The following is a 26,610-nucleotide window of genomic DNA, read 5'->3' as shown; positions in this document are numbered from 1 at the left end:
GGCGCGCTTGGCCGCGCGCATGCTATGTGGTGCTCTAAAGTCCAGATATCTTGAACATGTTAAAAGGACGATCATTAACATTTCTCTCTCTCTCTCTCTCTCTCTCTCTCTCTCTCTCCAAAAGAAATTACACTGGGTATTCTACTCCCCTCACTCATGAGTCGAATATATAGATAGATAGATAGATAGATAGGTAGATATATCTATCTATCTATCTATCTATCTATATATATATATATATATATATGTGTGTGTGTATAGTACATAGAATTTCTTGTGCAAAAATTTGTACGATTCCATCACTTAAGTAAACATTACGAACAAAATAACAACAGTAATTACATTTAAAAAAAAAATACCGCACACCTGACCGGAAGAGATGTAATTCAATCAGTACCATGAAAGTCAACTACTATCAGTTACAGTCTAGATATTTCAGGAATTACAGTCTTATATCTTTCGTACCTTGTCCTTCGAACTCCTACAATCCTTAACCCAGTAATTTCACGAACTGTCTGAAACGCTTCTCGCGGGCGCGCGTGTTTGCTGTCGAAAAGAAGCGTATCAATGCGTATCAACGCGTATCACCTTGGGTACTCTTGTAATTGAAGTGGTTAGTACCTTCGTTACGCGTGTAAGTTGAGGAAATCAAGATTCGCGTATGTAATTAACCTCCATTAGCGTAACTCTAATGTCCTTAACTTGTGTAGTGTGGGTCTATCTCGGTACTTAAGTTTGTAATTTCCAAATTCCGCCTTGAAAATGGTGCTTAATTGATGTGAGAGTATTGTTCCACACTCCTTTTTTTTATTTTTATTTTTTATTTTTTTATGACTTGGCGTTGAAATATCTCAAAGGCTAAAAGCCTTGGCCTTTTTAGTAAGGGTTCTGTAGCTTTGAAATGCCTGTGACCAGTTCATACCAGTGTGGGAATATTCTTATAGATGCTCTCTGAAGTTAATTAAATCAATTCAAAAATTCAAAAGTCTTATATATTATTATAATATATATATTAAACTAAAATATATAAATATAAGATAAATATAACTATAATTATATTTATATATATATTATATTATAATATAATATACTAGATATTATATTTATATATATAATACATATTTATAGATATATATATAAATATAATATATCTTTTTTTTTATAATATATAATAAAATAATAAGTTCTACTTGTCACTTTTTATCATAAACCTATGTAATTACATCCACCACAAAATCCTAATTCCCGTATTGGGGTAGCGGCCGTCAGTGCGCCTCACTCTTTGCACCGTAGGCATTGCGGAAGTTCTTTGCAGCGTCCTTTGGGGACTCCTATAGTAGATTCACATCAACCGTGCATCTGATGTCTAGGCCCGTCCCTTACGACGCTCCTGATTGAAACTCTCAGTTCTCTCGAGAGAGTTCACATAGGCAGGATGTATGGTCCACCTCTCCTGATGATACGTCTTTCAAAAGTATCCCCCAGGAGAGGTGGTGCATACTTCCTACCTATGTGAACTCTCGAGAGAGGCTGAGGAGAGTTTCCAGCCCTGTGATTGGCTTATCAACAGCCTAATCAGGACCGTCGTAAGGGACGGGCCTAGACATCAGATGCACGGTTGATGTGAATCTACTATAACTGCAACCGCTTTCATTCCTCTTCAATATACATTCGTTTCATATTCCCTTTCTTCCATCTTGTTTCTCTTTCAGCGCTGAATGACCTCGTCGTAGTATAGGTCCCAGCGCTTGGCCTTAGACATAGATTTTTTTGGGATACTCTTATCGATGCGAAGCGTTTAAGATACAGATGAGGAACCCGTGTGAATAAATTCTGATAGAGAGAGAGAGAGAGGTGGGGGGGGGGGATATTTCCATCATTACAAGCAATTGTTATTTTACTCATTCATTTCTAAGAAACATTGTATGTCAAATTCTACGCATGTAAACGCTTCCCTTGTTTTCATTAATACTTTAAATAATTTTTGAAATATTAGGTAACGTTAAATTAATAAATGTTATAATATCAAGTTATCTATTGTGTTTTATGCTAGTAAGATAGATATTTTATCAATATTTCATATCATATTTAATGTTCATACTATAAATATAATCAAAATTAATATCTGAAACTACCATTTTTATAGCTATATAGATAATAAAATCATTGTTATTTTATGTTCAGTTTTATGAAGGTTTAAATAATGACTTAAAACTTCTACTTCAGCTTCTATAGGTTTTTAAATACTGGCCTAAAACCCAGAAGATTTATATATTTGTCCAAAACTCTCATTTGCCTTTTTTAAGAGATAAACCATTTGCTAGAAATTTAACTGCATCTTTACGAGTGTTTCCCAAAAAAATTGACCCCATTAAAGGGAGCCTAAAAATTCTCTATCTCTCTCCTCTATCTCGCTCTCTACTCTCTCTCTCTCTCTCTCTCTCTCCTCTCTCTCTCTCTCTCATTATTTTTATGAGAGATAAATCATTTGCTAGAAATTTATCTGTATTTGTAAAAGAGTATGAAAATAAAATAGTCTCTCTCTCTCTCTCTCTCTCTCTCTCTCTCTCTCTCTCTCTTTGTGTCAGAGTATCTGCATGTCCTTGAGACACAGAGTTGCACTCTGCAATAATGCCTACCTCCAGGCAGATTTGCACACAAGTTGTCAAGTTTTTTATTTTTTATTATTTTAAGCAGTTTTGACCAAATTTGACTCTTTCGTTTGACATACGATTGTTTTAAGGGTAAAAAAAAAAACTGCAGTTATCAATTACGCTCATATATGATAAAATAACGCACAAAACATAGAAAAAAATAATGAAAATTCATCATGTCCGCTGTTCGTATACATAGTATATGTCCGTTATTCGGCGAACGGAAGTTTTTTTTAATTTTTTTTTTTCTTAGTGAGTCTTTGTATCATACTGAATGCAGACGTGTACCGTTCAGGTATTGTTTCTTGCATAGAGAAGTTAGGACTGATATTGATATTATAACCTATAATGTGTGTGTGTGTGTGTGTGTGTGTGCAAATAAAAGTGCATTAATATAAGAAAAATATCTCTTCTTTAGATTTAGGTCATAACAGAAAAGATAAATAAAATGAGATCGGTCTATGAATATCCATATAAACGGATATAAAAATATAAATTAAGAACTTGCGTATGTTTATGTAAACAATATTTAAAATCTATGGTAACAACCGCAGATATGAGGTCCCTTCTTATGTCCAGGATAAAAGGTTTTTTTTTTATGTTTTAGCATTATATGTTTTCCTTAACCCTTGATGGCTTGTTAATTTTCATTTCTGTATCGAAAATAAATTTGTCCAGCGTTGTTTAGGATATATGCAATTTATGACAACTCCTAAAGTAAAGTTAGGTCAGGTGTGCTTAATTAGAATGACAAATTACTGGTGGATAAGAAAAAGCATTGATTTATTACATAAACTCTCTACAAACGAAACTTACGGGTTAAAGGAAGATTCATTTAAACCAGAGAAACATCACTAATTCATAAGAGAGTAACGACAGAAAATATTCATTTATAATTCCTCCTAATGCAGTGTGATGGATCTCGCAATCAAATGGCTGAATCTTTAAGTTCCTAGCCTTTTTTCTATCGTCCTGTCTGTTATCCCAGACTTCTGTCATGTGCTAAGTGATCGTTTAATCAGTCTTTGTAACCCGGGAAAGAATGTCGTCCAATTTGGCTGGCGTATTCTTGCAAGAAGATGGAGGAATCTCAGACATTCTTATAATGACATTCTTAATTTTAGTGTTTGTGGGATCTGAGACTTTTTTTGTAGTGGTTCTCTTTTGATGAATTTTATTGAGCTAGGTAGGTCCTGGTTTGGTGTAATGTTGCTGTTAAAAGTGTGTTGTATACGTGTGTGTGTGTGTGTGTGTTCTCGAAAATTAGTGTGGTGTCTTTATAGAATTGAGCGTAATTTCTAAAACACTTTTTTTCAGCATTTCCAAACGTACTTTCACTTGAAGCTCGCTCTCTCTCTCTCTCTCTCTCTCTCTCTCTCTCTCTCTCTCTCTCTCTCTCTCTCTCTCAAATAAAAGGGGCGCATGGGGTGGGGAACGGTGGCTTCTAGACACAATCAAGGGAAGTTTGACAAGTAGGAAAATAATGGTTCGTTTTTTCCGCGAGTTTTTTTTTTTTTTTTTTTTTTTTAAGTTATCACTGATGCAGTTTCTATGATACGTCTGCATTCTCGTTAACCTCGGGCCCCTTGCTGACAAACAGCCTGCTGACGACAATACGGTGACAGTCTGCTGATGACTTTTTGCTGACAACAATCTGCTATCTAAAGTTCACTAACAAGAGCTTGCTGGTGACATTCTACTAACGTCCTGTTGATAACAGTCTGTTGACAAAACTTTGCAGACTACAGTTAGTTGTCAGTATGTTGGCAAACAGCTTGCTGACGAGTTTGTTGTCAATAGTCTGTTGGCAAAGAATTGCTGACGAGTTTGTTGTCAATAGTCTGTTAGTAAACAGTTTGCTGACGACAGTTTGTTGTCAATAGTCCATTGGCAAACAGTTTGCTGACGATAGTTTGTTGTCAATGGTCTGCCGAAAAACAGTTTGCTGACAATTATAGCCTGCTGACAGGATTTTGCTGACAACAGTCAAGCCAAGTGATTTCCGGATAATTTACTGACACTCCTGTGAGGAGTTTACACCAAATCTTTAATCAGTCCATCTTGGGCAAAGCTGGGAAGATAGAGTCTCTCTCTCTCTCTCTCTCTCTCTCTCTCTCTCTCTCTCGATCTCTCTCTCGCTCTTCTTCTCTTTCTCTTATAAGCGACCCCCACTAGTTATTAAAGGCTCCCGTACCCCGTTGTCTATGTTTTTGTTTTTGATTACCTCTGTATTTTAAAAAACCTAAATATGTATGTAGCATTTTTTTATTTTTTTTATTTTTCTAGACAAGGTTTTAACCATTTGACTGGTCGATTTTTTCTCCCACTCACTTGCATGTTTTTTTATATATAAATTGATAACTTTGATTGGTACCTGTTTACGTAAACATTCGAGTATTTTAATTATTTAAAAATCCTATCGAATTTTTTATATATAGTATATTGAACCTAATGAATTTTAATTTGCAGTTTTGACACAATTTTACCAAAAGATTACGGAAATGTTTAAATGGTCGACTCTCTCTCTCTCTCTCTCTCTCTCTCTCTCTCTTTATTAGCAAATAGACATATTTTATTCAGTTGACTATGTCGCCATTAGGCCTAGAATGCTGTAGAATTTAGGATTCACAAGGGATTATCCCGGGTACTTCCAAACAGAACCAGCGGATTTAGCAACGTGGATTTCAACAATTCAAAAACAAAAATAGACTAGTGGTCTAAATCCTAGATTGTTTACGTAATATTAAGCGAATTATCAAAGGGAAAAGTAGATGTCATTTACATTAATTTAGTTGGTTGTCAAAGGAAATATATGGAGAATTAAGAGCACTGGGTATCAAAATAAATTAAACTTCGTAGTAGTTGTAGTGGTAGTAGTTAACACGATTTCCCTTTGAAACGGCTCCACGAACCTCAGTAAGTAAACGTAAGTTCTTGTTGCAAGGCAAATCTATAATTTGGACGTTGCATTGTGGGGGAAGGGTAGGTGGAGTTTGAATACAGTTGGGGAGGCTTATAAATCCAACAACAAGATAGAGTTGCTGACTCTCGTTTTTAACAGTTATATAGAAGAAGAAGAAAGAAGAAGAAGAAGCAAGTACGATGATAATCATACTCAAGTATGATTTTTTTTTTTCGAATGAAAATACTTGCTTGACAACGCACGTAAGAGAGTCTTCAACTCCCGATCTTACTTTATCATGGTGGTTCAAATCGTAGACCTATATTAAAATTATCTTAACAAGCCCCAAGTAAGTGACATTTTATTGTCATTCCCATATTATATATATATATATATATATATATATTATATAATATATATATATATTTTATATATATATATATAATATATATATATATTATATATATATATATCTATATATAGATATATATATATATTATATATATATGTTATAAGACTATTCGTATTTAGTCAGGATAACTTGGTACTATGCTGTGCCTGGGATCCATAATAATCAAAGACAAAACTTCTGTTTTGGACGAAACACAATAGGCCTATAATGGGGTCCAGTTGGTTGTTTTCAGTCCCTTCAAGGAGGTTATTCCCTTCTCTCCCGAATCTTAATTCTCCCCCCACCCCCCACCTACCAATGCCCATATAGCCTCAGGGGCTCCCAGGATTAACCTCTACCCTCCACAACAATCGTGTTTACTGAACTGAAGTAGGATTCAAACAGCCTTTTAAATCATTGTCATTGTGAGATCGAGGAAAGAGAGAGATCATCAGTCGGGTACATCTTTGTGTTCGCCATTAACACAGATCGTAAGTGTTTCATTAAATCTTAATTGCTAATCTTACTATTGGTGTAATACAGCATAATTACCAAATAGTAGTTATTGGGCCCATTTATAACAGGCATATATTTATTTCGAAAATCAATATCTGTTAGCCCGATCATAATGGCATAGATAGACCTTGCTCGTGTTACTGGTTTCCATGATTTGGCATCTTAATTAGCTCGCAGCATCTTCTACGGAGATTTATTTTCATCAAAAGCTATCTGAGAGATCTTTGATTAATTTATCGTTTTATTTTACGTATGATAATTTGAATTAAACAAATGGCGTCTTATTATAAGTCGATCCTGGCTACGCTGAAGAAAGACACGGCCAGACATGTTGATGAACGCACGCTGGCGGCCGCGGATGGCCGTTGTCCATTTTCTTTGATTGCCTCTTCTTCCCCCAGAAATGTTTCCGATCTTAAATGAGAGAGTAATGCAACTCTAATTTACGATGATAATACGTGTGTACGGTATTTGTTTTATTTCATTGCTGTAATTTATATATTGAGGTTTAGAAATATATATATTCAATATACGCTTACACGTACTGCTAAAGTTTAGGCTCGTCGACCCTGTGGAGAACAGTAAACAAAATTATTAGACAAAAGCAGCTCTTATTTGCCATAAAAATTTCAACATATTAAATTATTATTGAATATGAAAGTAATTGACATGCTAAGGCTTTAAAATATAAAAGGCTTGCAAGTACACCTAAATATTTTAGCTTCGTCGATCCTATGTGAAGTGTAAACAAAATCAGCTGACAATGGCATTTGACGCAGTTGATTTCTCTTAAATCGCTCCTTTTTATTATTTCGTAGCAGAAATTTAAGTGATTTTTTATAATTTTATAAAGGCGGAGCACGTGTAAGTGTTAAAAAACGATAGTGTTAAGTGAAATTCGTATAAATAATTAATATATGGCGTAACTAACCTATTGACATGGCTATGGTCGTCTTACCATAGAGGACGGAGACTAATGGACACGTAGGAATAATTCTTGATATTTATGAATAATTAGACGAATAATGGAGAATTTATTAGTCAACTGAATAGATTTGAGGCAAAATTTTCTTGTTGGGTAATAGAATAAAATCTAAGCAATGATCATAACCTACGTTGCTTGGTAAAGTCTGCGATAGGGTGGGTTAGGTAGCTAAGATAGGTAACCAGCGTGGGCTCGTAACTTGCTGAGTTTCACTAATACTAGGTAGGTCGAATGGCAACTCTCATGATGTATGTTAGGCTACCAGGCCATGCCAAGGCTCTAGCCTAGTAGGCCGCAGCGAGTAACTTAGGCTACGTAGCGTTAGGCTATTTAAGATACCTAGGTAGCCAATGGTACCCTTGTCTAGATTGTAGATTTATCCTACCTTACTGTTTTTGGTGAAACTGCAGTCTACAACCATTATTGGCTATAGGCTAACACACAATGGCTCGTTTAGTTTCAGTGCCCAAGGGATCAGTTATACTAGATAGCTAAATTTAATCCATCCATTTTGGCTGGTTAACACTCATAATGGCACTGTGATCCTATGATAATTAAATTATAGCTGGATTTCACCAGGTTACAGGCAGTCACTGAGAAGAAAATATATTTATTCCTTAAACTGATGTGGATGAAATAGCAAGAACTGGTTGCTAGGCTATCTAGTAGTACTTAAATGAGTCAAGTTTGGGGTGTACGTGACTTAAAAGTGTGCGAGAAACAATTCGGTGTTTGCTAAGATTAACATGACTTGTTTGATATTGCTTTTTTCTAGCATCTTGTTTTTACTGATCTTTGTTATAGCACATTCATTGGGATTATACTTTTTTGATAATATATATTTATATTTCAGATTCACGTCAAGATGGGCAACCAGCTTGCTGGCATTGCTCCATCACAGATCTTCCCTGTTGAGACGTACTTATCGGAAGTACAAGATATTGAATATGAGTCTAGGTAAGTTGTTTAAACTGAAATGTACTGTGTTGTTCGAAGCTCATAAACATTTCTTGGAAATTAAAATCCCTATCATAATTAGTCCTTATTTTTAGTTACCCATTTCTATTCTTTTTTTGTCTTTATAACAAAATTTTAATATAAGTGGATAACAGTTGTGATTATTTTCGCTGCAGTCTGGGCAGCACCCGTTTTCTTAAGGTGGCCAAATGCAAATCTTGGGAGGGACCGGTTGTGGTCAAGGTGTTCGTCATTCATGATCCGTCCATTCAGCTCACAGCCCATAAGAAGCTCATTGAAGAAATTCAGGGGAAGCTTAGCACAGCAGCAAACTGTCTTCAGTTTCACAGTTTAAAGGTGAAGTTTTTTTTTTTCTTTTCCTCATGTGTTTTTCATTACTCTTTTCTTAGGACATAGTTTGTAGCTTTATTGTTTATCTGACTGATTGTAATATTCATGTATGCTTAGTTCATGAATTAGTGTTACTTGAAGTGTATTTCAACTCGAGGAATCATGGTTTTGTAAGTTTTCTGGTCATACAGTATTTCATCAGATCTTACCCTGATGGAGACCTAAAGCCATTATACGGTGTACAGTATGGCATAATGCAAACCTGTACATCTTATATGTCCCATTCATGTCTTACTATAATTGCTATATTTTTGTTTGGTAACTTCATCTTTTTCATTCTACAGGTAACAGAAAAAGCCTGTTTCATGTTTAGGCAGTATGTGAAAGGTAGCCTTTATGATCGTATCTCAACCCGACCTTTCCTGACAGCTGTTGAAAAGAAGTGGCTGGCATTTCAGCTTCTGTGTGCCCTTAATCAAGCCCACCAGCAAGGTGTAAGTTGTATCTAATCACTTAAACATTGTTTCTGTTTTTCTATTTTTAATCATGATTCAATTATTATTATTATATTACGTGTTATCATAATTGTTCTTTAGGTCCACAATAATATACTGATGGTAGCAGTAGTAAAACTTTATAAAAGCTTTCGAACTCTTCCCTAGGTTCATCTTCAGTTGAATAAATAAATTTAGAATAAAATGTACTTAGGTAAACAAGACAAAGACGTCGAGAATGGCTGCTGCTGTCAGTTCAGATCGCCAACAAAGATAGCGATGAAGAAAGTGGTCAATGGCCCAACTAGGTGATTTCCTCTCCTCTGTTGTTATAAATGGCTGCTCTCCAGATATAACAACGATCCACCCGAATAGCAGCCAGACATAATAACAGAGAAGAGGAAATTACCTAGTTGGGCCATTGACCGCTTTCTTCATCACCGTACCCATTAGAGATCTGAACTGACGGGGGCAGCCATTCTTGACGTACTGTTTGTCTTGTTTACCTAGATACATTTTATGTTCAATTTATTCATTTGACTGAGGATGAACCCAGGGAAGGGTTTCAAAGCTTTTATATAGTTTTATAAAGTTTAACTACTGCTACCATCAGAATATTTTTGTGGACCTTAAAGAACATTACTTGCCTCCTTGTAATTTAGATATCTACCCATTATTATTATTATTAACCAAACAAAAACTTCTTTCAGTTTTCTTCTGAAGATTGAAAAAGAAACCTACAAAATCACTGTGTAACGTGTTTACTTCTAAGTATTTACATTTAATTTTACTCCACACTCGAGTACTTTCAGGCCCTATCTGTGGCCCATTTTCAAGAGATGTGTAGGTTGTCAGCCTGGGTCAAGGCCCAGCAGTCTTCTGGAACTTCCTCTCATTGAGGTATCATTTATGTGATGACTGTTCTGGTTTCCTTGAGAGTTGCTAATCCCCTCTTGTCACTCTGATATCCTGAGATGATGGTCAATGGGATTAACCCTTGTGGTAAGGGAGTGGTCACCAAAAGTCTGTTGTAGATTAGGTTTTCTGCCCAACAGACTTTTGGTGACCACTCCCTTACCACAAGAGTTAATCCCATTGACCATCAGCTCAGGATATCAGAGCGATAAGAGGGATTAGCAACTCTCAAGGAAACCAGAACAGCCATCGCATAAATGACAGCTCAACGAGAAGTTCCAGAAGACTGCTGGGCCTTGCCCCAGGCTGACAACCTACACATCTCTTGAAAATGGGCCACAGATAGGGCCTGAAAGTACTTGAGTGTGGAGTCAAATCCAATGTAAATACTTAGAAGTAAACATGTTACACAGTGATTTTGTGGGTTTCTTTTTCAGTTATTATTATTATTATTATTTTTCTTGTTCAGACGATAAAAACTATTCATTTAAAACTAGCCCATATAAGCCATTGACTCAAAATTCAAGCTTCCAAAGATATGGTGTTCATATAGGGAAGATAAGGTCAGTTAGTAGAAGAGAATAGTTTAACAGATTAATAGATAAATTTATTAAAATTTAAATAGATTGTAAATTACAAAGAGAATTGCTTTAGGGTAGGAATAGATTGCATCTTCACTTGAACTTTAAAGGTTCCAGTTACTCAACTCTGAGTTTTACTCCACTTCTGATTCATTGACTTTGAAGAATTTAGAATAGACAGTTTAGAGTAGTCAATGTATTTGTCAGTTCGAGATTTACATATGACCAAACAGGATTATTTTAACAGGTATGTCATGGTGACATAAAATTGGAGAATGTCATGGTGTCTTCCTGGAGCTGGCTCTTGTTAGCAGATTTTGCAACCTATAAGCCAAGTGTACTACCGGACAATGACCCTGCGGATTATACCTACTACTTTGATACTTCCCGCAGAAGAATATGTTATATAGCCCCTGAAAGGTACGCTACCCCAAGTAAAAACTCAAGAAATTAGATATCCATTCATAAATACAAAAAGTGAAAAGTGCTTTTATTATCAAAGAACATTTGTATGGCTACTTTCATTACTTAATTCATTTCATAACCTTGAAAGATTTTAAGTAACTTAAATTTAATCATATGTTTTATCTTTTTATTTTTATAGATTTTTCAAAGCATTCCAGGTGGATACACAGCTTTTACCTACTTTCTTAGAAGAACATGGACACACAAGGCCTGCTATGGATGTCTTCTCAGCTGGGTAAGTTGGCTTGAAAGTACAGTAGTACCTCGTACTACGAACTTACTCCGTTCCAGAAGGCTGTTCGAAGTACGATTTATTCGAAATATGAAACAAATATCCCCATAACAAATAAAGGGAATCAGGATAACTCATTCCAGCCAACCCAAAAAGTCCCCCCCTTTCACATTTTTTCTATTATTAATGTGTTTAAAAGTTAAATTAAGAGTGTAGAGCAATGAAACGGTACGTTATGTGAAGTAAAATTTTCTCAATTCTATTTTTTCTATGTACTATTTACGAACTATTTGGTAAAAATGGCGCCGGCTGGCTGGGGAGTGGAGAGAGGAGAGACGGGAACCCTTTGAGCAAACCGAATTGGTTGCAGTATGCATAGGTTGATAAAATCAGTTTTATTCACCTATTAGGTACAAAGACAATCGAAGGAATCGATAGTGTGTGTCCGATTGTGACTGAGAGAAAGAGAGAGAGAGTAATCGGCTTGTTTACACTTGTATCTAAAGAGCACGAAAGAGATTAATTATGTCACAATACATCAACTTACTGTTGGCAAACGGCAGACTTTTAAAACAAACATGAGGATTTTGCAGACAAATAAGTAATAGTCAAGAATGCAAGAAAAGGAAAGAGAGATAAAATAACTTTTCACAAGGAAGCTGTTTCAACAAACAATCAAAGGCATGCAGAAGCTGAAACTGCGCCAGTTTGTTTATCATAGAGCAGAGTTACTTGTACAGTAGTAAAATATCGCAACAAGCGTTTGTCACAAGATTGGTATTTTACCGTAAAAAAAATAAAAGTGATTTGGGAAAATCAAGTGTAAGTGAAAGAAATGGGCGAATAATCATTCCAGATCAGCTAAGTCAGTGAGAAGCAGAGCCGTTCCTCTCTCTCTCCCTCTCTCTCTCTCTCTCTCAGCGTACCAAACACGGACTCGAGCAAGTTTTTTTTCTATTTACTGTATGCATTTGTTTTCATGTTTTATCATTATGTTAAATTTATTGTGAAAATAATTTAATTTTTTGTGTGAATTGGTACTGCTTTTACATACATATTATAGTAAAGATTTTGCTCTTTTCTCTCCTCAACAATACCACGACGCAAAATAACTTAAAATCATTCATTCATTATTCCTCAAAAATACCTAAAGTTAACTGTGTATCACCGCTATGACAATTGATTTTATTAATCATTTATGCTAAATTTTATTGTTAAAAGCTTTGCTCTTTCATCTACTATTTTGTTAAAATTGTTCAACTAGACCGTCTCACTCGGCACACCGAACACTGGCTCAATTAATACTTTTTTTTCTGTATTGCATTTGATTGTTTTCATATATCATTATGTTAAATTTATTGTGAAATAACATATTGTTTTTTATGTGAATTAGTACTGCTGTTATGTACATATAGTAAAGATTTTACTGTCTCTTCACTCCTCAACAATACCACGATGCATGATAACTTAAAATCATTCATTCATTATTCCTCAAAAATGTAAACGCCCCCTCCCTCTACCTCAAGTTAGCTGTGTATCAACGCAATGACGAATGATTTTGTTAATCATTTGTGCTAAATTCTATTGTGAAAAGCTTTGTTCTTTCATTTACTATTTTGTTAATATTGTTTATCTAGACCATCTCACTCGTCGCACCGAACACTGGCTCAATGAAGACTTTTTTTTTTTTTTTTTTTTTTTTTTTTTTTTTTTTTTTTTTTTTTTTTTTTTTTTTTTTTTTTTTCTATACGTATTGCATTTGTTTGTTTTCATATTTTATCATTATGTTAAATTCATTGGGAAATTCCGTTTTTATGTGAATTGTTATTGCTTTTACATATATTCAGTAATATTTTAGCTATCTCTTCTCCTTCTCTCCTCAACATATCAACGCTCCCTCGTTCAGTCTCAAGTCAGCTGGGGCGTAATGTCACTGCGGTTACGTACAATTTTATGCATCTTTTATGCTTAATGTTATATTGAAAGCTATATTTTATATCAAATGCTTAATACTTTTATTTACTTTGTCGAATATTGTTGTCATTAAACTATACTATATTGTAAATGAAAAAAAGTTAATACAGTTTAACTTGTAAGACCCAGTAGGCAGCCGAATAAAATTATAAGCTAGATGATCAGTCAGTTCGAAGTACGAGTATTTGGAGTATTTGTTTGACAAACGATACAAAATTTTCTAGAAAATTCTGTTCAAAAAACAGAAAGTTCGACATAAGAAAAGTTCGACAAATGAGGTATCACTGTACAATGTTGGTTTATAACCCATTCACAAAAGTCAGAAAAATGTAGTGCTTTCTTTTAGAGGTAAAGTGACAACTTAGTTATTCTTCTAAATTTTGTTCTTTGTAATTGTGCATGCAAAAGTATACTATATTGCATTTATTTTACATTTCTGTCTCTTACAGTATACTTGTAAATGGTATGTTTTACCATGGATAATCATTTCTTTTACACAAGATATACTTTTTACTGTTATTTTCAAGTATTCATGTTTTGACATTGGATATTGTGCATATATAACAAAAGAGGTTTTAACATTATGTAACGAAGACATTTGATATTCAAAGGCGGTACAGTATATCCTGAAGTGTAAGATTATAATGCTTGTATTTCTCTATTACAGGTGCTGCTTAGCAGAACTCTTCACAGAGGGGAATGCTCCCTTTGACTTGACACAGCTTTTAGCCTACCGAGCTGGGGACTATTATCCTTCAAAAGTGCTGGATAAAATTGATGATCCACGGGTTAGGGTAAATATTTGTACCCTGCTTTATTTTATCCGTATTGTTGTGCCTAATCGCGGGTAATAATTTGATTGTCTCACAGGCAGAAAGTAAAATATTGGTAAAAGCAATTATACTGAATAATTGACAGAGCTTCATTTTCAAAGTGCTATGAACTTACCTTACCATGAACATTGGTTAGCATGTAGTATAGAATAGATCTTTCATAATGTTTCCTAAATGTGTGAGTGAAATATTATAAGAATATCAAGTAATGCTTAGCAATTAGATGCATTTTTTTAATGATTAATTGAAAAATTATTAGAGTAGCTCGTGAAGATTATTGTGTAAATCAAAATAAGGAGAATAGGGTTTAAATGTTACAAAACCTTTATATAAGCCTAAAACCTGAAATTAAACTCAGAAAACCATTTCCCCGTAAAAAACTAATATTTTTCTTTATGTTGATTCTAATTTTTTCTCTTGCACATGATATTTCAGGCACTTATTGAACACATGATTCAGAGGGAGCCAGAGAGCAGGAAGTCTGTGGCTGAATATCTTGAGGAGGAGAGAGGACACACATTTCCTCTGTATTTTTATTCATTTCTTTGGCCATTTTTGAAGCAGTTTGCTGTCACTCCCATCATGTCACCTGATGATAAGATCAAAGTGTGAGTAACAGGTTTTGTTTTACTCTGTAGCATTCTCTGCCTTTGTTGGGTTTTGAGTAATTTCATTGTGGTGGAAAGTTGTAAGCTTATTTTTATATGAATTTTTCTTGTTTTGTACATACTGTAATCATTAACTCCACAATCTTTCAACTGGACGTTGACCATGAATCTTAATGTTAACCTTTTCAAAATCTCGATTTCAACTACAGTATGTATTGGGTTATTGTTATTCACCAATAGTCTAGCTACGCTAGGTCCTTATTCTATTTACCTTGAAACTGTGTTTTATTTGCATCTTCATAATGTACAGTACATGCTTGCACTGCAAACAATAGATTTATTGTAGTACCTTCTAAACATATTTCTACAAATGTAATTTGCTGCTGCCACCTGTACTGTAGTATTTGTAATATTCTAGGGGGACATATTCCAAGGAGTTACTAGGCATATTTGTAAAACTGAGAAATTATAATAGTTGTAAAAGGAAGGTGAAACTTTTTACTCCGCTGATTGCAGGATTTAGTAAAGTTATAATTTTTTAAACTTGGATCTTTCTCTTTACAGTATAAAGAAAAGTATGGCAGATATCCTGGTGGCCCTGTCTACAGATGACGAGAGCAGTATTTATAAAGCTGAGAAGGAGCCAGGTGAACCAGAAAAGAAGTGCGAAGCCTTAATCATCATCACTTCGTTAATAACTTCTTGCCTCAGGTACAGAATTATTGGACTTTTACCTGAAAACATTAGTACAGGCGGTCCCCGGGTTACGACGGGGGTTCCGTTCTTAAGACGCGTCGTAACCCGAAAATCGTCGTAAGCCGGAACGACGTTCTTGAAAACATGTCCACAGGGAAAATTTCACTACTAATTTGCAATTTTTCTTAGGGCTTATCTCTAAAATTATCACTAATTTACTTTTTTCATGTGCAACACTGTGTATTCACAAATTACTGTATATTTTCATTAAAATACAAGAGAGAGAGAGAGAGAGAGAGAGAGAGAGAGAGAGAGAGAGAGAGAGAGAGAGAAAAAAAAAAATAACTCCTTACGGTTTCAATAGATTGAAATTAGTCTGTAGGCAACTTTTTCCCCCTCCCATAAACACATATATTTCTCCAGAGAAGAGAGAAAGAGAGGACTGTGCAATTATGTTTGTCTGTCTATCAATTCTTTTGCTGAGAGCGAGAGAGATAAAAGGAAGAAATAAGAAACACCAAATGTATGACAAGTATCTTGTGGAGAGAGAGAGAGAGAGAGAGAGAGAGAGTTGTCCTCACAGTATTTAAAAGAGAGAAATGGAATGATTATTGTATTTAAAATACTCAGATATGAATTTTGTACTTACAGTTAATAAGTATTATTATTGGAAAATATTAATGATAAACTTATTACATACATGTCCATGAAAATTATCTCATCTCAGTAAGAGAGAGAGAGAGAATTACATAAAACCATTAAATTCGTTGCCCATTGTATGGCATTAAGCTCCGAGTGTCACTCGAGTTGAGTTAGGGAAATTGATACAGAAAAAGACAAAGGGAAGAATTTTCTTTTGAAATTAGTTATCGTATTATTACTACTTCTATATTATATTATTATTATTATCATTATTATTATTATTATTATTATTATTTGAAAATATAATAAACACATGCATCTACCATAAAATTCTCTCATCTCAGTAAGAAAGAGGAATTATCCTTACAAGTGAAATGGAAAGGTCATTTCATCTCTTTAAAATACGACCATTATGAATTTTGTAATTAAAGTTTTATTATTATTATTATTATTATTATTATTAAATAACTGAAATTATCAATAAACATTTTACATACTAGTACCATAAAAATTCTTTCATCTCGGTAAAGAGAGAGAGAGAGTGGTTTATCTCTCTCTGTTCTCTCAAAAAAATACTTATAACGCTTCCAGCGAAAGAGAGGGATTGAGTTACCACAATGACACATTATTATCTTGTGGCACCAGAGAGAGAGAGAGAGAGAGAGAGAGAGAGAGAGAGAGAGAGAGAGAGAGAGAGAGAGAGAGAGAGTTAACCTTAATTAAAAGTGACATGGATAGATTAGTACGTATTGTATTTCTTTAAAATACTATCACATATGAATTTTGTAATTACAGTTATTATTATTATTATTATTATTATTTATTATTATTATTATTATTATTATTTTTTGAAGTATTTAAAAAAACAAATAGTACAAGTACATAAAAAATCTCGAGTCTCAGTAAATGAGAGAGAGAGAGAGAGAGAAGAGAGAGAGAGAGAGAGAGAGAGAGGGGGGGAACAATTTCAGGACCATGTCATTGCAACACTGCAGCTCTTCCCCCAACTCTTCCCCCTCGGGCTGTCACAGAACTTGATATATCTGACAGTTTTAGTACCTGCATCTGAGGAAAAGGTTACAGAGAAGACTGGGATTTCCTTCATTCTTCCATAATTTTTTTAAATATAAGCTAAAATCTTACTAATTCATTATGGTATTTTCTTTATTGAATTGATATTATTGCTTGTAGGAAATTAATTAATTAATTATTGAAAATTAGTAAATCATTTCTTTATCATACAAAAAAAACATACATCTTTGTAGTAGAGAGAGACCTTACCTTACAGACCTTACATCTTGTTCGGGTTGCCCCAGGTCCCTCAGTGTGAGGCACCTCTAATGTCTACCAGAGAGTTGCTAGTACATCTTCCGGTATATTTTGCATCTTCCAATCTTGGATGGTCTGGGATGCAGTTTAGATATTTGTCGAGCTTATTCTTAAACACATCTACGCTCACTCCTGATATATTCCTCAGATGAGCTGGCAACGCATTGAATAGATGCTGCATTATCGATGCTGGTGCGTAGTGGATTAATGTCCTGTGTGCTGTTTCCTTATTTTTCCTGGTATAGTTTTGGGCACTATTAATCTACCTCGCTTGCTCTTTCTATTACTTTTTAGTTCCATGATATTTTCTGCTATTCCTTCTATCTGTTTCCATGCCTGAATTATCATGTAGCGTTCTCTTCTCCTTTCTAGACTATATAATTTTAAGAATTGTAGTCTTTCCCAGTAGTCAAGGTCTTTAACTTCTTCTATTCTAGCTGTAAAGGACCTTTGTACTCTCTATTTGTGCAATATCCTTTTGATAGTGTGGGTACCATATCATATTGCAATATTCAAGTGGACTACGAACATATGTTTTATAAAGCATAATCATGTGTTCAGCTTTTCTTTGTTTTGAAAAGTGCCGTAACAACATTCCCATTTTTGCTTTACATTTTTGCCAACAGAGTTGCTATTTGATCATTGCATAACATGTTCCTATTCATCATCACACCAAGGTCTTTAACTGCTTCCTTATTTGTGATTGTCTCATTATTAGGTCCCTTATATGCATATAGCTTTCTTTCTCTGTCTCCATAATTTATTGATTCAAATTTATCAGAGTTAAATACCATCCTATTTACCTCTGCCCAATCATATACTTTGTTAAGGTCTCTTTGTAGAGCGTTCCTATCTTCATCACAAGTAATTTCTCTACTTATTCTTGTGTCATCTGCGAAACTACTCACTACCGAATCCTTAACATTATTGTCTATGTCTTCAATCATAATAACAAACAGTATTGCAGCTAACACCGTACCTTGCGGCACACCGGATATTACCTTGGCTTCATCCGATTTCTCGTCGTTTGCAATAACTATCTGTTTTCTGTTGTGTAAAAATTCTTTTAACCATCTTCCTACTTTATCCACGATATTGTGTTTTCTAATTTTCTTCTCGCTAATATATTATGGTCTACTTTATCAAAAGCTTTTGCAAAGTCTAAATAAACCACATCTGTTTCATTTCCGCTTTTCATATTTTTGAATATGTTCTCACAGTGGACTAACAGTTGGGTTTGTGTACTTTTTCCGGGTACGAAACCATGTTGTCCTTTATTAAACAAATAATTTTTTATTAAATGTTTCATAATATTTTTCTTCATTACCCTTTCATACACTTTCATAATATGTGATGTTAGACTCACAGGCCTATAATTACTTGCCTCTAGTCTTGATCCACTTTTGAAAGTAGGGGTAATAATATGCTAATTTGTGCTTCATCATAAATCTTGCCTGTATCTACACTTTGTCTTAATAATATTGCAAGTGGCTTTGCGATAGAATGAACTACTTTCTTTAACAAAATAGCAGGAATTCCATCAGGCCCTGCAGCAGCTCCATTTTTAATTTCATTAATAGCCTGCACAACTATCTACGCTTCATTAATATCTATGTCAGCTAAATATTCACTATTTTCATCCCTTACTTCTATATCATTATCTTCATTATCTATTCTAGAGGTGAATTCTCTCTTATATCGTTCTGCCAGTATGTTGCAAATTTCCTTTTTTTCATTTCGTTAATCTCCCTTCAATTCTTAGAGGGCCTATTTCTATTCTTCTTTTATTCATCTTCTTCGCATATGAGTATAATAGTTTGGGATTTTGCTTGATATTTAATAGGGTTTTTTCTTCCAAGTCCCGTTTTTTCATTTTCTTTTGATTGTATAATCTTTTGTTCTGCATTTTCTATCTTACTTTTTAGTTCTATAACTTTCCATGCATTTTTTTTTTTTTTCTAGACCTTTTTTCCACTTTCTGATTTTCTGGAACAAGATCCTTCTGTCTCTTGGTATGCATGACCGATGTTTGTTTACTTTCTTCTTCGGTATATATTTATCCACTATTTTCTCTAATATTTATATAATATCTCCGTATTTACCATTTATGTCATCACTTACGAAAATATTATCCCAATCTTTGTTTAATTCTTCATTTATTTCTGACCATTTTATATTTTTACTGTAGAAGTTGTATTTTCCATATCCTTCCCACTTTTTCATTTCTTGCTTATCTCTGTTTTCACTTGCTTTGGAATGGACTGTTAATTCTATGACATTATGGTCTGAAATACTCGCATTATAAACTATTATTTCTTTAACATAATTCATCTCGTTCACAAATACTAGGTCTAAAGTATTTTCCTTTCTTGTTGGCAGGTGATTTATTTGTTGAATGGTTGTATTCTAGTAGCATATCTAATAGCTTTTCAAATTGCCTCTTATCTTCTGCACTACTATTACTCTCTTTTTTATATGTATAAGTACATCCACAATCTCCTATTCGTTCTTTCCAGTCTACGAAAGGAAAGTTGAAGTCTCCAGATAGGAGAATAGTCCAGTCCTTGTGATTTTCTACATATATCATCCAATTTTTTCTATTATTAAGTCAAACTCTTTAGTATTAGGAGGTCTATATATTACTATGTTCATTAATTTTTCAGATTCAAATTCTACCGCTATTAGTTCACATTCTGAGTTACTATATTTCTCATATATTGCGGTTCCCCCTTGATTCCTATTTTTTCTATCTGATCTATAAGTTTGAAACCCTTTTATTTGATCATCATTCCCAGTCTCTTGGGAATACCAGGTTCACTTATATTCATTATATCTATTTTCTTTTCAAGGTTTGGGTTAGTTCTTCTAAGTACTCTATTTTTCTTTTTGAGTTACTCGTAACTAAACCCTGCGCATTCATCACTATGATGGTTTGCGTGTTTTCTCCTTCATTTAATATTGGTAATAATAAGGATTTCCCATCCCGTCTCTTTCCTGTTCTGGTACGTATGTTGTTCTTTTTTTCATTTCAGAAATTCTGACATTAAAAAATCCAACTTTTCCATAATATTTGTTCTTCCTTCATCATAATTATTCATTTTTGTGTCTGAATCTGCAATTTTCTCCATATCTGCAATATCCCCTTGCATAATAAAAACAGTTATTATCTCTTGAGTAGAATCTTGGAGCTGATGCATTGAAATTTTTTGCTGGCACCTCTGCATATCTCGTTGATGGCTTGCTTTTTTCTTTTACCTGATATTCTTCATTCCTCTCTTTATTTGTTTCTTTCTTATTTTGGATTTTATTGCTTGATTGGTTATTTATTTGATTATTTTTCATGGCTACAGGGTGCATATATTTACATTTTTTGTCGAACTTACATCCTTTTCCTTCTTTTAGGTTTTTGCATATTTTTGGATGTAGATCTCTGCAATCATCCTCATATCCATCTAAGTATGCACATTTACCATATATTTCATAGTTGTGACATACCTTAGGAATGTTTGTAGTAACATTTTTCTCCATATCTGCAATTCCCTCTTTTCAAAAGGTTGCAGACTTTGTCTTTTTTGTATATTTTTTTCCTCTTTCCCGTCATTGTGTAGATCTGGGTAGAGCCTCTTCGGCATTTTCTGCTGTCATATCGTAATTTATTTCTTCGTAGGTATGCTGCTTTATAGCCTCATATGTAGTATCAATGAGTATCTCTGCATCCATACTTTTATCTTGTTCTTTGTTTTCCTTATCTTTTTCTGTCATTTCAGTTTTGTTTACTTCTCTTACGTTTTCCTCTTCTTCTTCTTCTTCTTCTTCTTCTTCCTCTTCTTCTTCTTCTTCTTCTTCATCCTCAACTATTTGTACATTCAATTAAATTTGATTTAATAACATTGTCTATCCATGGTAGACATGTTGAGCAAAAAATTCTTGTGTCTTTTCTCATATCTTGCATTACCTCAGCACACTGTGGATGGGTCGGAATGTTTGCATGCAGCACATTTTCTGATTAGGTTTTGTGGATTAACTATGCTATACCACACCTTACACAGTTTACATGCTTTTGGCATTCTTTTTTCCTAATGCATCAAATTAGGATATTCACAAGGTTCACTTTATTCATTTCTTTGTCGGAATATGTTGGTTTATGTATATTTTCTTTATGAGTCTCTTGACCACTTGGATTTTATTTGGAACTTCTTCAATTATTTTCAAGATGTTTTCATTTGATTTGTTCCAGTTTGAAGGATTGTATCCTTCTAATATATCTATGAATGATTTTGTATCTTTTTGGTTAGGACTGTTGCTGATTTCATAGATCAGAAATGCCAGTTCCCTTCCTGCTACCTCATCGTATTGCGAATCTGCCAAGCAAGCTAAATCTCGCCATTTTTTTCCGCAGTTGGAGCTTACTGCCATCTTGTTCTGATTTACAGTATTTCACTTGATAAACTAACTTAGAAGACGCTTTATCCTACTATTTCCACACTAATCTTATCACCGATAGTTCACGAACACTTCTAGATATTTCTCAAATTCTAGACGTATGTTAAACTTGTGATATTTGTTGATTAATCTGACTTCGACCAGGAACGTCTCACCAAGCAAGATGACTACTACGAGAGAGAGAGAGAGAGAGAGAGAGAGAATTATTATTTTTATGGAGGTACCGAGTTAGTGACAGCTATAATGAAACATTGTAATGTAATATTAAAACAGAAGAAGAATTCTAAAAAATACATATGTATTTGTTGGCTCATGATGCAGTCTGATTAATTTTATATTTTTTATGAAATGTATTTTAGTCATGAAATAAAACCACAAAATAACCCTAATTAGTGATTATTTTCATCAGAAAATACAGAGAGAGAGAGAGAAACTGTGCTAAACTATAAAGGATTCTTATCATAGTTTGTGTTTTTTAAAAGTGTTGTAAACTCGGAGCGTCGGAAGCGTCAGCGTCGTAACCTCGGAACAAGCGTCGTAACCCAGGGCGGATTTTTCAATTAATATTTTAAGAAAAAGCGTCGTAACCTCGGAACGTCGTAAGCCGGACCCGTCGTAACCCGGGGACCGCCTGTACATATATTCTTGTATTTCCTCTTTTTGATGGTTCAGAATTATTTACATCTTTCACCTTAAAACATCAATACTGTACTGTATTTTTGTCCTATTTTCTCTTTTTTGATGCTACAGATTTACTGCCATCATTTACCTTCTTACTTCGTCAATATTGTTTCGTATTTGCTCTTGATTGATGCTACGATAATTACAAGTATATATTGCTCTGTGTTAATATCCTTACATACTCTTTTCAGGTCATTAAACTTCATAACATCAAAACTTGATGGCCTAGAGCTACTAGGCATCGTATCTCAATACGTTCCTGACGAGATCATCTTAGAAAGAATTCTTCCATTAACAGTAAGCTTGGTTTGGTTTTACTTGATGTGGAAATCTTAATGGGAAAAATTTAGCATAATGTCTTCATTTAAGTTTTGATATTTACCCATTTATCCCCATGTTTTCGTTTCAGTTTCACTTACTCCATGACAAAGTACCGCGTGTTCGCGTCTGTGCACTTCACACTCTTACACGATGTCTCACCCTTGTTTCAACCGTACCACGTTCAGATACAAACATATTTCCAGAGTATATCCTCCCTAATCTTGCTGAGGTAAGAATATTTCCAGGTTTTTAATGAAATATGCTGCATAAGCAAAGTATCAAAAAGCCTCAGCGTTAGAATTCTCCTACATGGCACAGAGTACAGTTGCCAGGAACAATTTTATTCCTCTCTTATACAAGAAACTACATTTTCATTAAGTAATTCATTACTCAGAGAAAATAATCATTACAGATAGTTCAAGATGAAGCCGTTATTGTTAGACAAGCTTACGCTGAAGATATAGCTACCATAGCAGAAACTGCCTTAAGGTAAGTTAGAGGTTATAAATTTGAATAGTATACTATAAGGAAAGATGGCAAGCATTAGTGCACTGTTGCATGCTTTTTCTATATGGGTATGAAATGTACCCCTCCTCTAGAGAAGATTAGTAATGCTGTATCCCTTATCTCATAGACGTGATAAAAATATTAAAATAAATCTCAGAAATTGGTATTAAAGGGAGGTGATTTTTGTAACTTTCTTAAAACAAAGTGATATATGTATGTTAATTGTGAATTCTTTTGTCTTTGTAGCATTTTATAACTTTGCATTTATTTGTTTGCAATGGATAAAATTTTGTTGTTTGTAAATCTGAATAAATATTTTAAAATTAACATTATAAAACTATCTTTGACAAAAGTAGCAGTAAGGAAATTTATCCTTTAGGAATCTACAACTCTTCAAGGGCTTTTAAAATTATCTTTCAGGTTCCTGGAATATACACAACTCCAAGGAATGGTGACTTCCTTTAACTATGACACTGAGCTAGCAAATTTACAAGAAGTTATTCAACAAAAAGTAGCCACAATGTTTTCAGACCCTTCCAACATAGTGAAAAGGACGTTGATGGAGAAAACAGTTACCAAGCTGTGTGTGTTCTTTGGTAAACAAAAAGGTATGGTACCACTTTACATATTTTCATTTTTTATAATACTTGTACAAGTGATTCTTATAAAATTAACTTGTGAAAACACCAATATGCTGTTTTTTAATAAAACTCTTTCCATAGAACTTGTACTTGATGATTTCACTCATTATTCAAAATCTCAGGATCATTATCAAAATCTCAGGATCATCAAATTTCTCCAAATATTTTAGTATAATTCTTAAAAGTACCTTTGCTATAATAGCAAGATCTCTATAATGTAAGCCCAATAGCTGGGTAGTTCCATCCATACATCTTACTGAAGACTTTAAGGTACATGAATTCCTTGTGAATTCATGCATAGTATTGCCTTTGCTAAATTCATTTTTGTTGCCACATGTTAAAACCAGGCATAAATGTGTTTTTGCCATAATTATTTGTCCTTCTGAAATATGCTTGATTCATTCTAAAGTAGGTGGATTAGAGTTTAACAGAAGTGGAAATGCAATACTTTTAAAGTAGCATATTGTAAGTAATATAGTGTGTTGTTTTTACTCCTTATGACTGAATAAAAAAAGATGCATTTGTTTTATTTTTCTTGCTATTAATTATTTCTTTTTTCAGCTAATGATGTATTGTTATCTCACATGATAACTTTTTTGAACGACAAGCATGACCGTCACTTGAGGATGTCATTTTTTACCAGTATCGTTGGGGTAGCAGCATACATAGGCTGTCATAGTGCAGATATACTGAAGCCACTGCTCTTACAGGTATGTTGTTATACTGTTAATTTCATTTTTATCATTGGAAACAGGAATGGACTTTGATATCTAAATGTGTATGATAAGGTATTACTGTATTAAACCTTCTCTATAACTAGTACCTGTACTATCTACCTTCCGCATTTTATTGGAAGGATTGTAAGATATAAATTTAAATGAAAAGAACTATTATCTTCATGGAGCAGTGTGTGATATGCTTTCCTTAACTGCGGTTGGTGCTTATGAATTGTAATGGCCACCCCTATGAGACTCAGTGTTTTTGTCTGGTTAAATGACAAAATGGTAATGTTTCAGTAATGAGTATGTTGTCTCAGTAATGGGTATGTAAGTGTCATCTACTGTTTTTATTTACACGAGACACTTAAGCAATATCTTCCAGGTTATGTGATGGAGCCTAAGACTGCAATCAGTGCAAACGTAAAGGTTTTTATATGTTAAGTTACTGTAAATTAGTAATCTGTATCAACTATTATACACTGATTAGCTAAGCTTATAAATTTTGTACCATAACAGGGCCTAAGTGATGCAGAAGAGGCTGTTGTAGTTGCAGCTATAGAGGGTATGGTGTCTCTAACTGAACTGGGACTCTTTCCCCCTTACATGCAGTGGGATTTGCTATCTCACACGGCACCTCTATTAATACATCCAAACTTATGGATTAGACAAGTAAGTATTGTGCTTTTTCTTAGTTGTTAGGTTCAATTGTTATTATCTGTCAAGATATACTATATGTATGTAGAATTTTGGGTCCTTTCTGCTCATACCTACTTGAATTTATTATCCATGCTTTTAAATGCTTTCTTATCTTTTGAGTCATTTATGACTTAAGTTTATTATTTTTGATTGACAAGACTTACTTAAAAACTGAATGAAATGAATGTTATGATCTTTTGGATCTTTAGTGGACCAGCATAAATAGCATGGCTTATCGTAGGCCAGGCTAAATGATGTAGGTCAGCTTAACCTAATTTCAGTCAAATGTATTATTTATGCAGTACTCCTCAGTTCAGTTAACTTTACACATAGAACATGAAATGAGAAATTATACACTATGATAAACAGTATGTTGTAAATTTAAAATAAACAAATATAGTTCAGACAATAACCATGGTAAAAAAAATCATCATCTAATATTTGTATATTTAGTCATAATAGCCATTATCCCTTTCAGGCAGTTGTTGGCCTAGTGGCCGTAGTTTCTCGTATTTTGTCGTTAGTGGACGTGCAGACGACTGTTGTTGCAAGGGTACAGCCATTCCTTGCAAGGCCTTTACTGCAGTTGCACAGGGAGGTGAGTAACTTTTATGTTTTTCAGACTTAGTGACCTCTTTTGCAATGGTGTTTAAAAACTGTTAATTAATGGGGAGTTTATATTATAGTGTCTTCTTCATTTCCTTCTTTGTTTCCTTCTTCAAATAGACATTAATTGGAAGCTTGAATTTCAAGTCAAAGGCCCCAGCAGGTCATTACATATGAATAGGGTTCATCTTCTGATTAACCCCTTCACTACCGGCCTGTTGCACTGCTGCAAAAGCTTGCATACCGCATGAGACCCCCTGTCGACCGCTAGTATCAATCATTACTTTCTCCCACTAAATTTGATGTTATTCATATTTTTCCTTTATATTCTTATGTGAAAACATTGTGTATATATCAATGAATACATATTTTTTACCACATTGGCAAAAAAAGAATACAGTAAGGATATCGGAAAAAATAGGAATATTTAGAGGAAAATGTAATTTCAGAAGTAGAAACAGTTATAAAGTA

General features: G+C 34.0%; 1 protein-coding gene across 4 annotated transcripts in view; it reads left to right on the top strand.

Moving 5' to 3' along the window:
- The first annotated feature begins 7,194 nt into the window (after window positions 1-7,194).
- Window positions 7,195-26,610, top strand: part of LOC135213134 (phosphoinositide 3-kinase regulatory subunit 4-like) — a 47,228-nt gene continuing 27,812 nt past the window's right edge. For 3 of the 4 annotated variants that reach the window (XM_064247071.1, XM_064247070.1, XM_064247068.1), the window contains exons 1-16: window positions 7,195-7,327; window positions 8,302-8,405; window positions 8,582-8,762; window positions 9,101-9,250; window positions 10,994-11,166; window positions 11,351-11,446; window positions 14,085-14,211; window positions 14,686-14,858; window positions 15,423-15,569; window positions 22,841-22,946; window positions 23,059-23,199; window positions 23,383-23,459; window positions 23,898-24,085; window positions 24,680-24,828; window positions 25,354-25,506; window positions 26,012-26,131. In XM_064247071.1, the coding sequence (XP_064103141.1) occupies window positions 8,314-8,405; window positions 8,582-8,762; window positions 9,101-9,250; window positions 10,994-11,166; window positions 11,351-11,446; window positions 14,085-14,211; window positions 14,686-14,858; window positions 15,423-15,569; window positions 22,841-22,946; window positions 23,059-23,199; window positions 23,383-23,459; window positions 23,898-24,085; window positions 24,680-24,828; window positions 25,354-25,506; window positions 26,012-26,131 (2,073 nt within the window). In that variant the 5' untranslated portion in view covers window positions 7,195-7,327; window positions 8,302-8,313. Of the gene's footprint in view, window positions 7,448-8,301; window positions 8,406-8,581; window positions 8,763-9,100; window positions 9,251-10,993; window positions 11,167-11,350; window positions 11,447-14,084; window positions 14,212-14,685; window positions 14,859-15,422; window positions 15,570-22,840; window positions 22,947-23,058; window positions 23,200-23,382; window positions 23,460-23,897; window positions 24,086-24,679; window positions 24,829-25,353; window positions 25,507-26,011; window positions 26,132-26,610 lie in introns of all 4 variants that reach the window. The other variant, XM_064247069.1, reaches the window with a different exon arrangement.

The sequence above is a fragment of the Macrobrachium nipponense genome, chromosome 42, assembly GCF_015104395.2.
Source record: "Macrobrachium nipponense isolate FS-2020 chromosome 42, ASM1510439v2, whole genome shotgun sequence".
In the NCBI taxonomy this organism is placed as follows: Eukaryota; Metazoa; Arthropoda; class Malacostraca; order Decapoda; family Palaemonidae; genus Macrobrachium; species Macrobrachium nipponense.
Note: the sequence above shows the minus strand (reverse complement) of the source record. Positions and strands in the feature narration are given on the sequence as shown.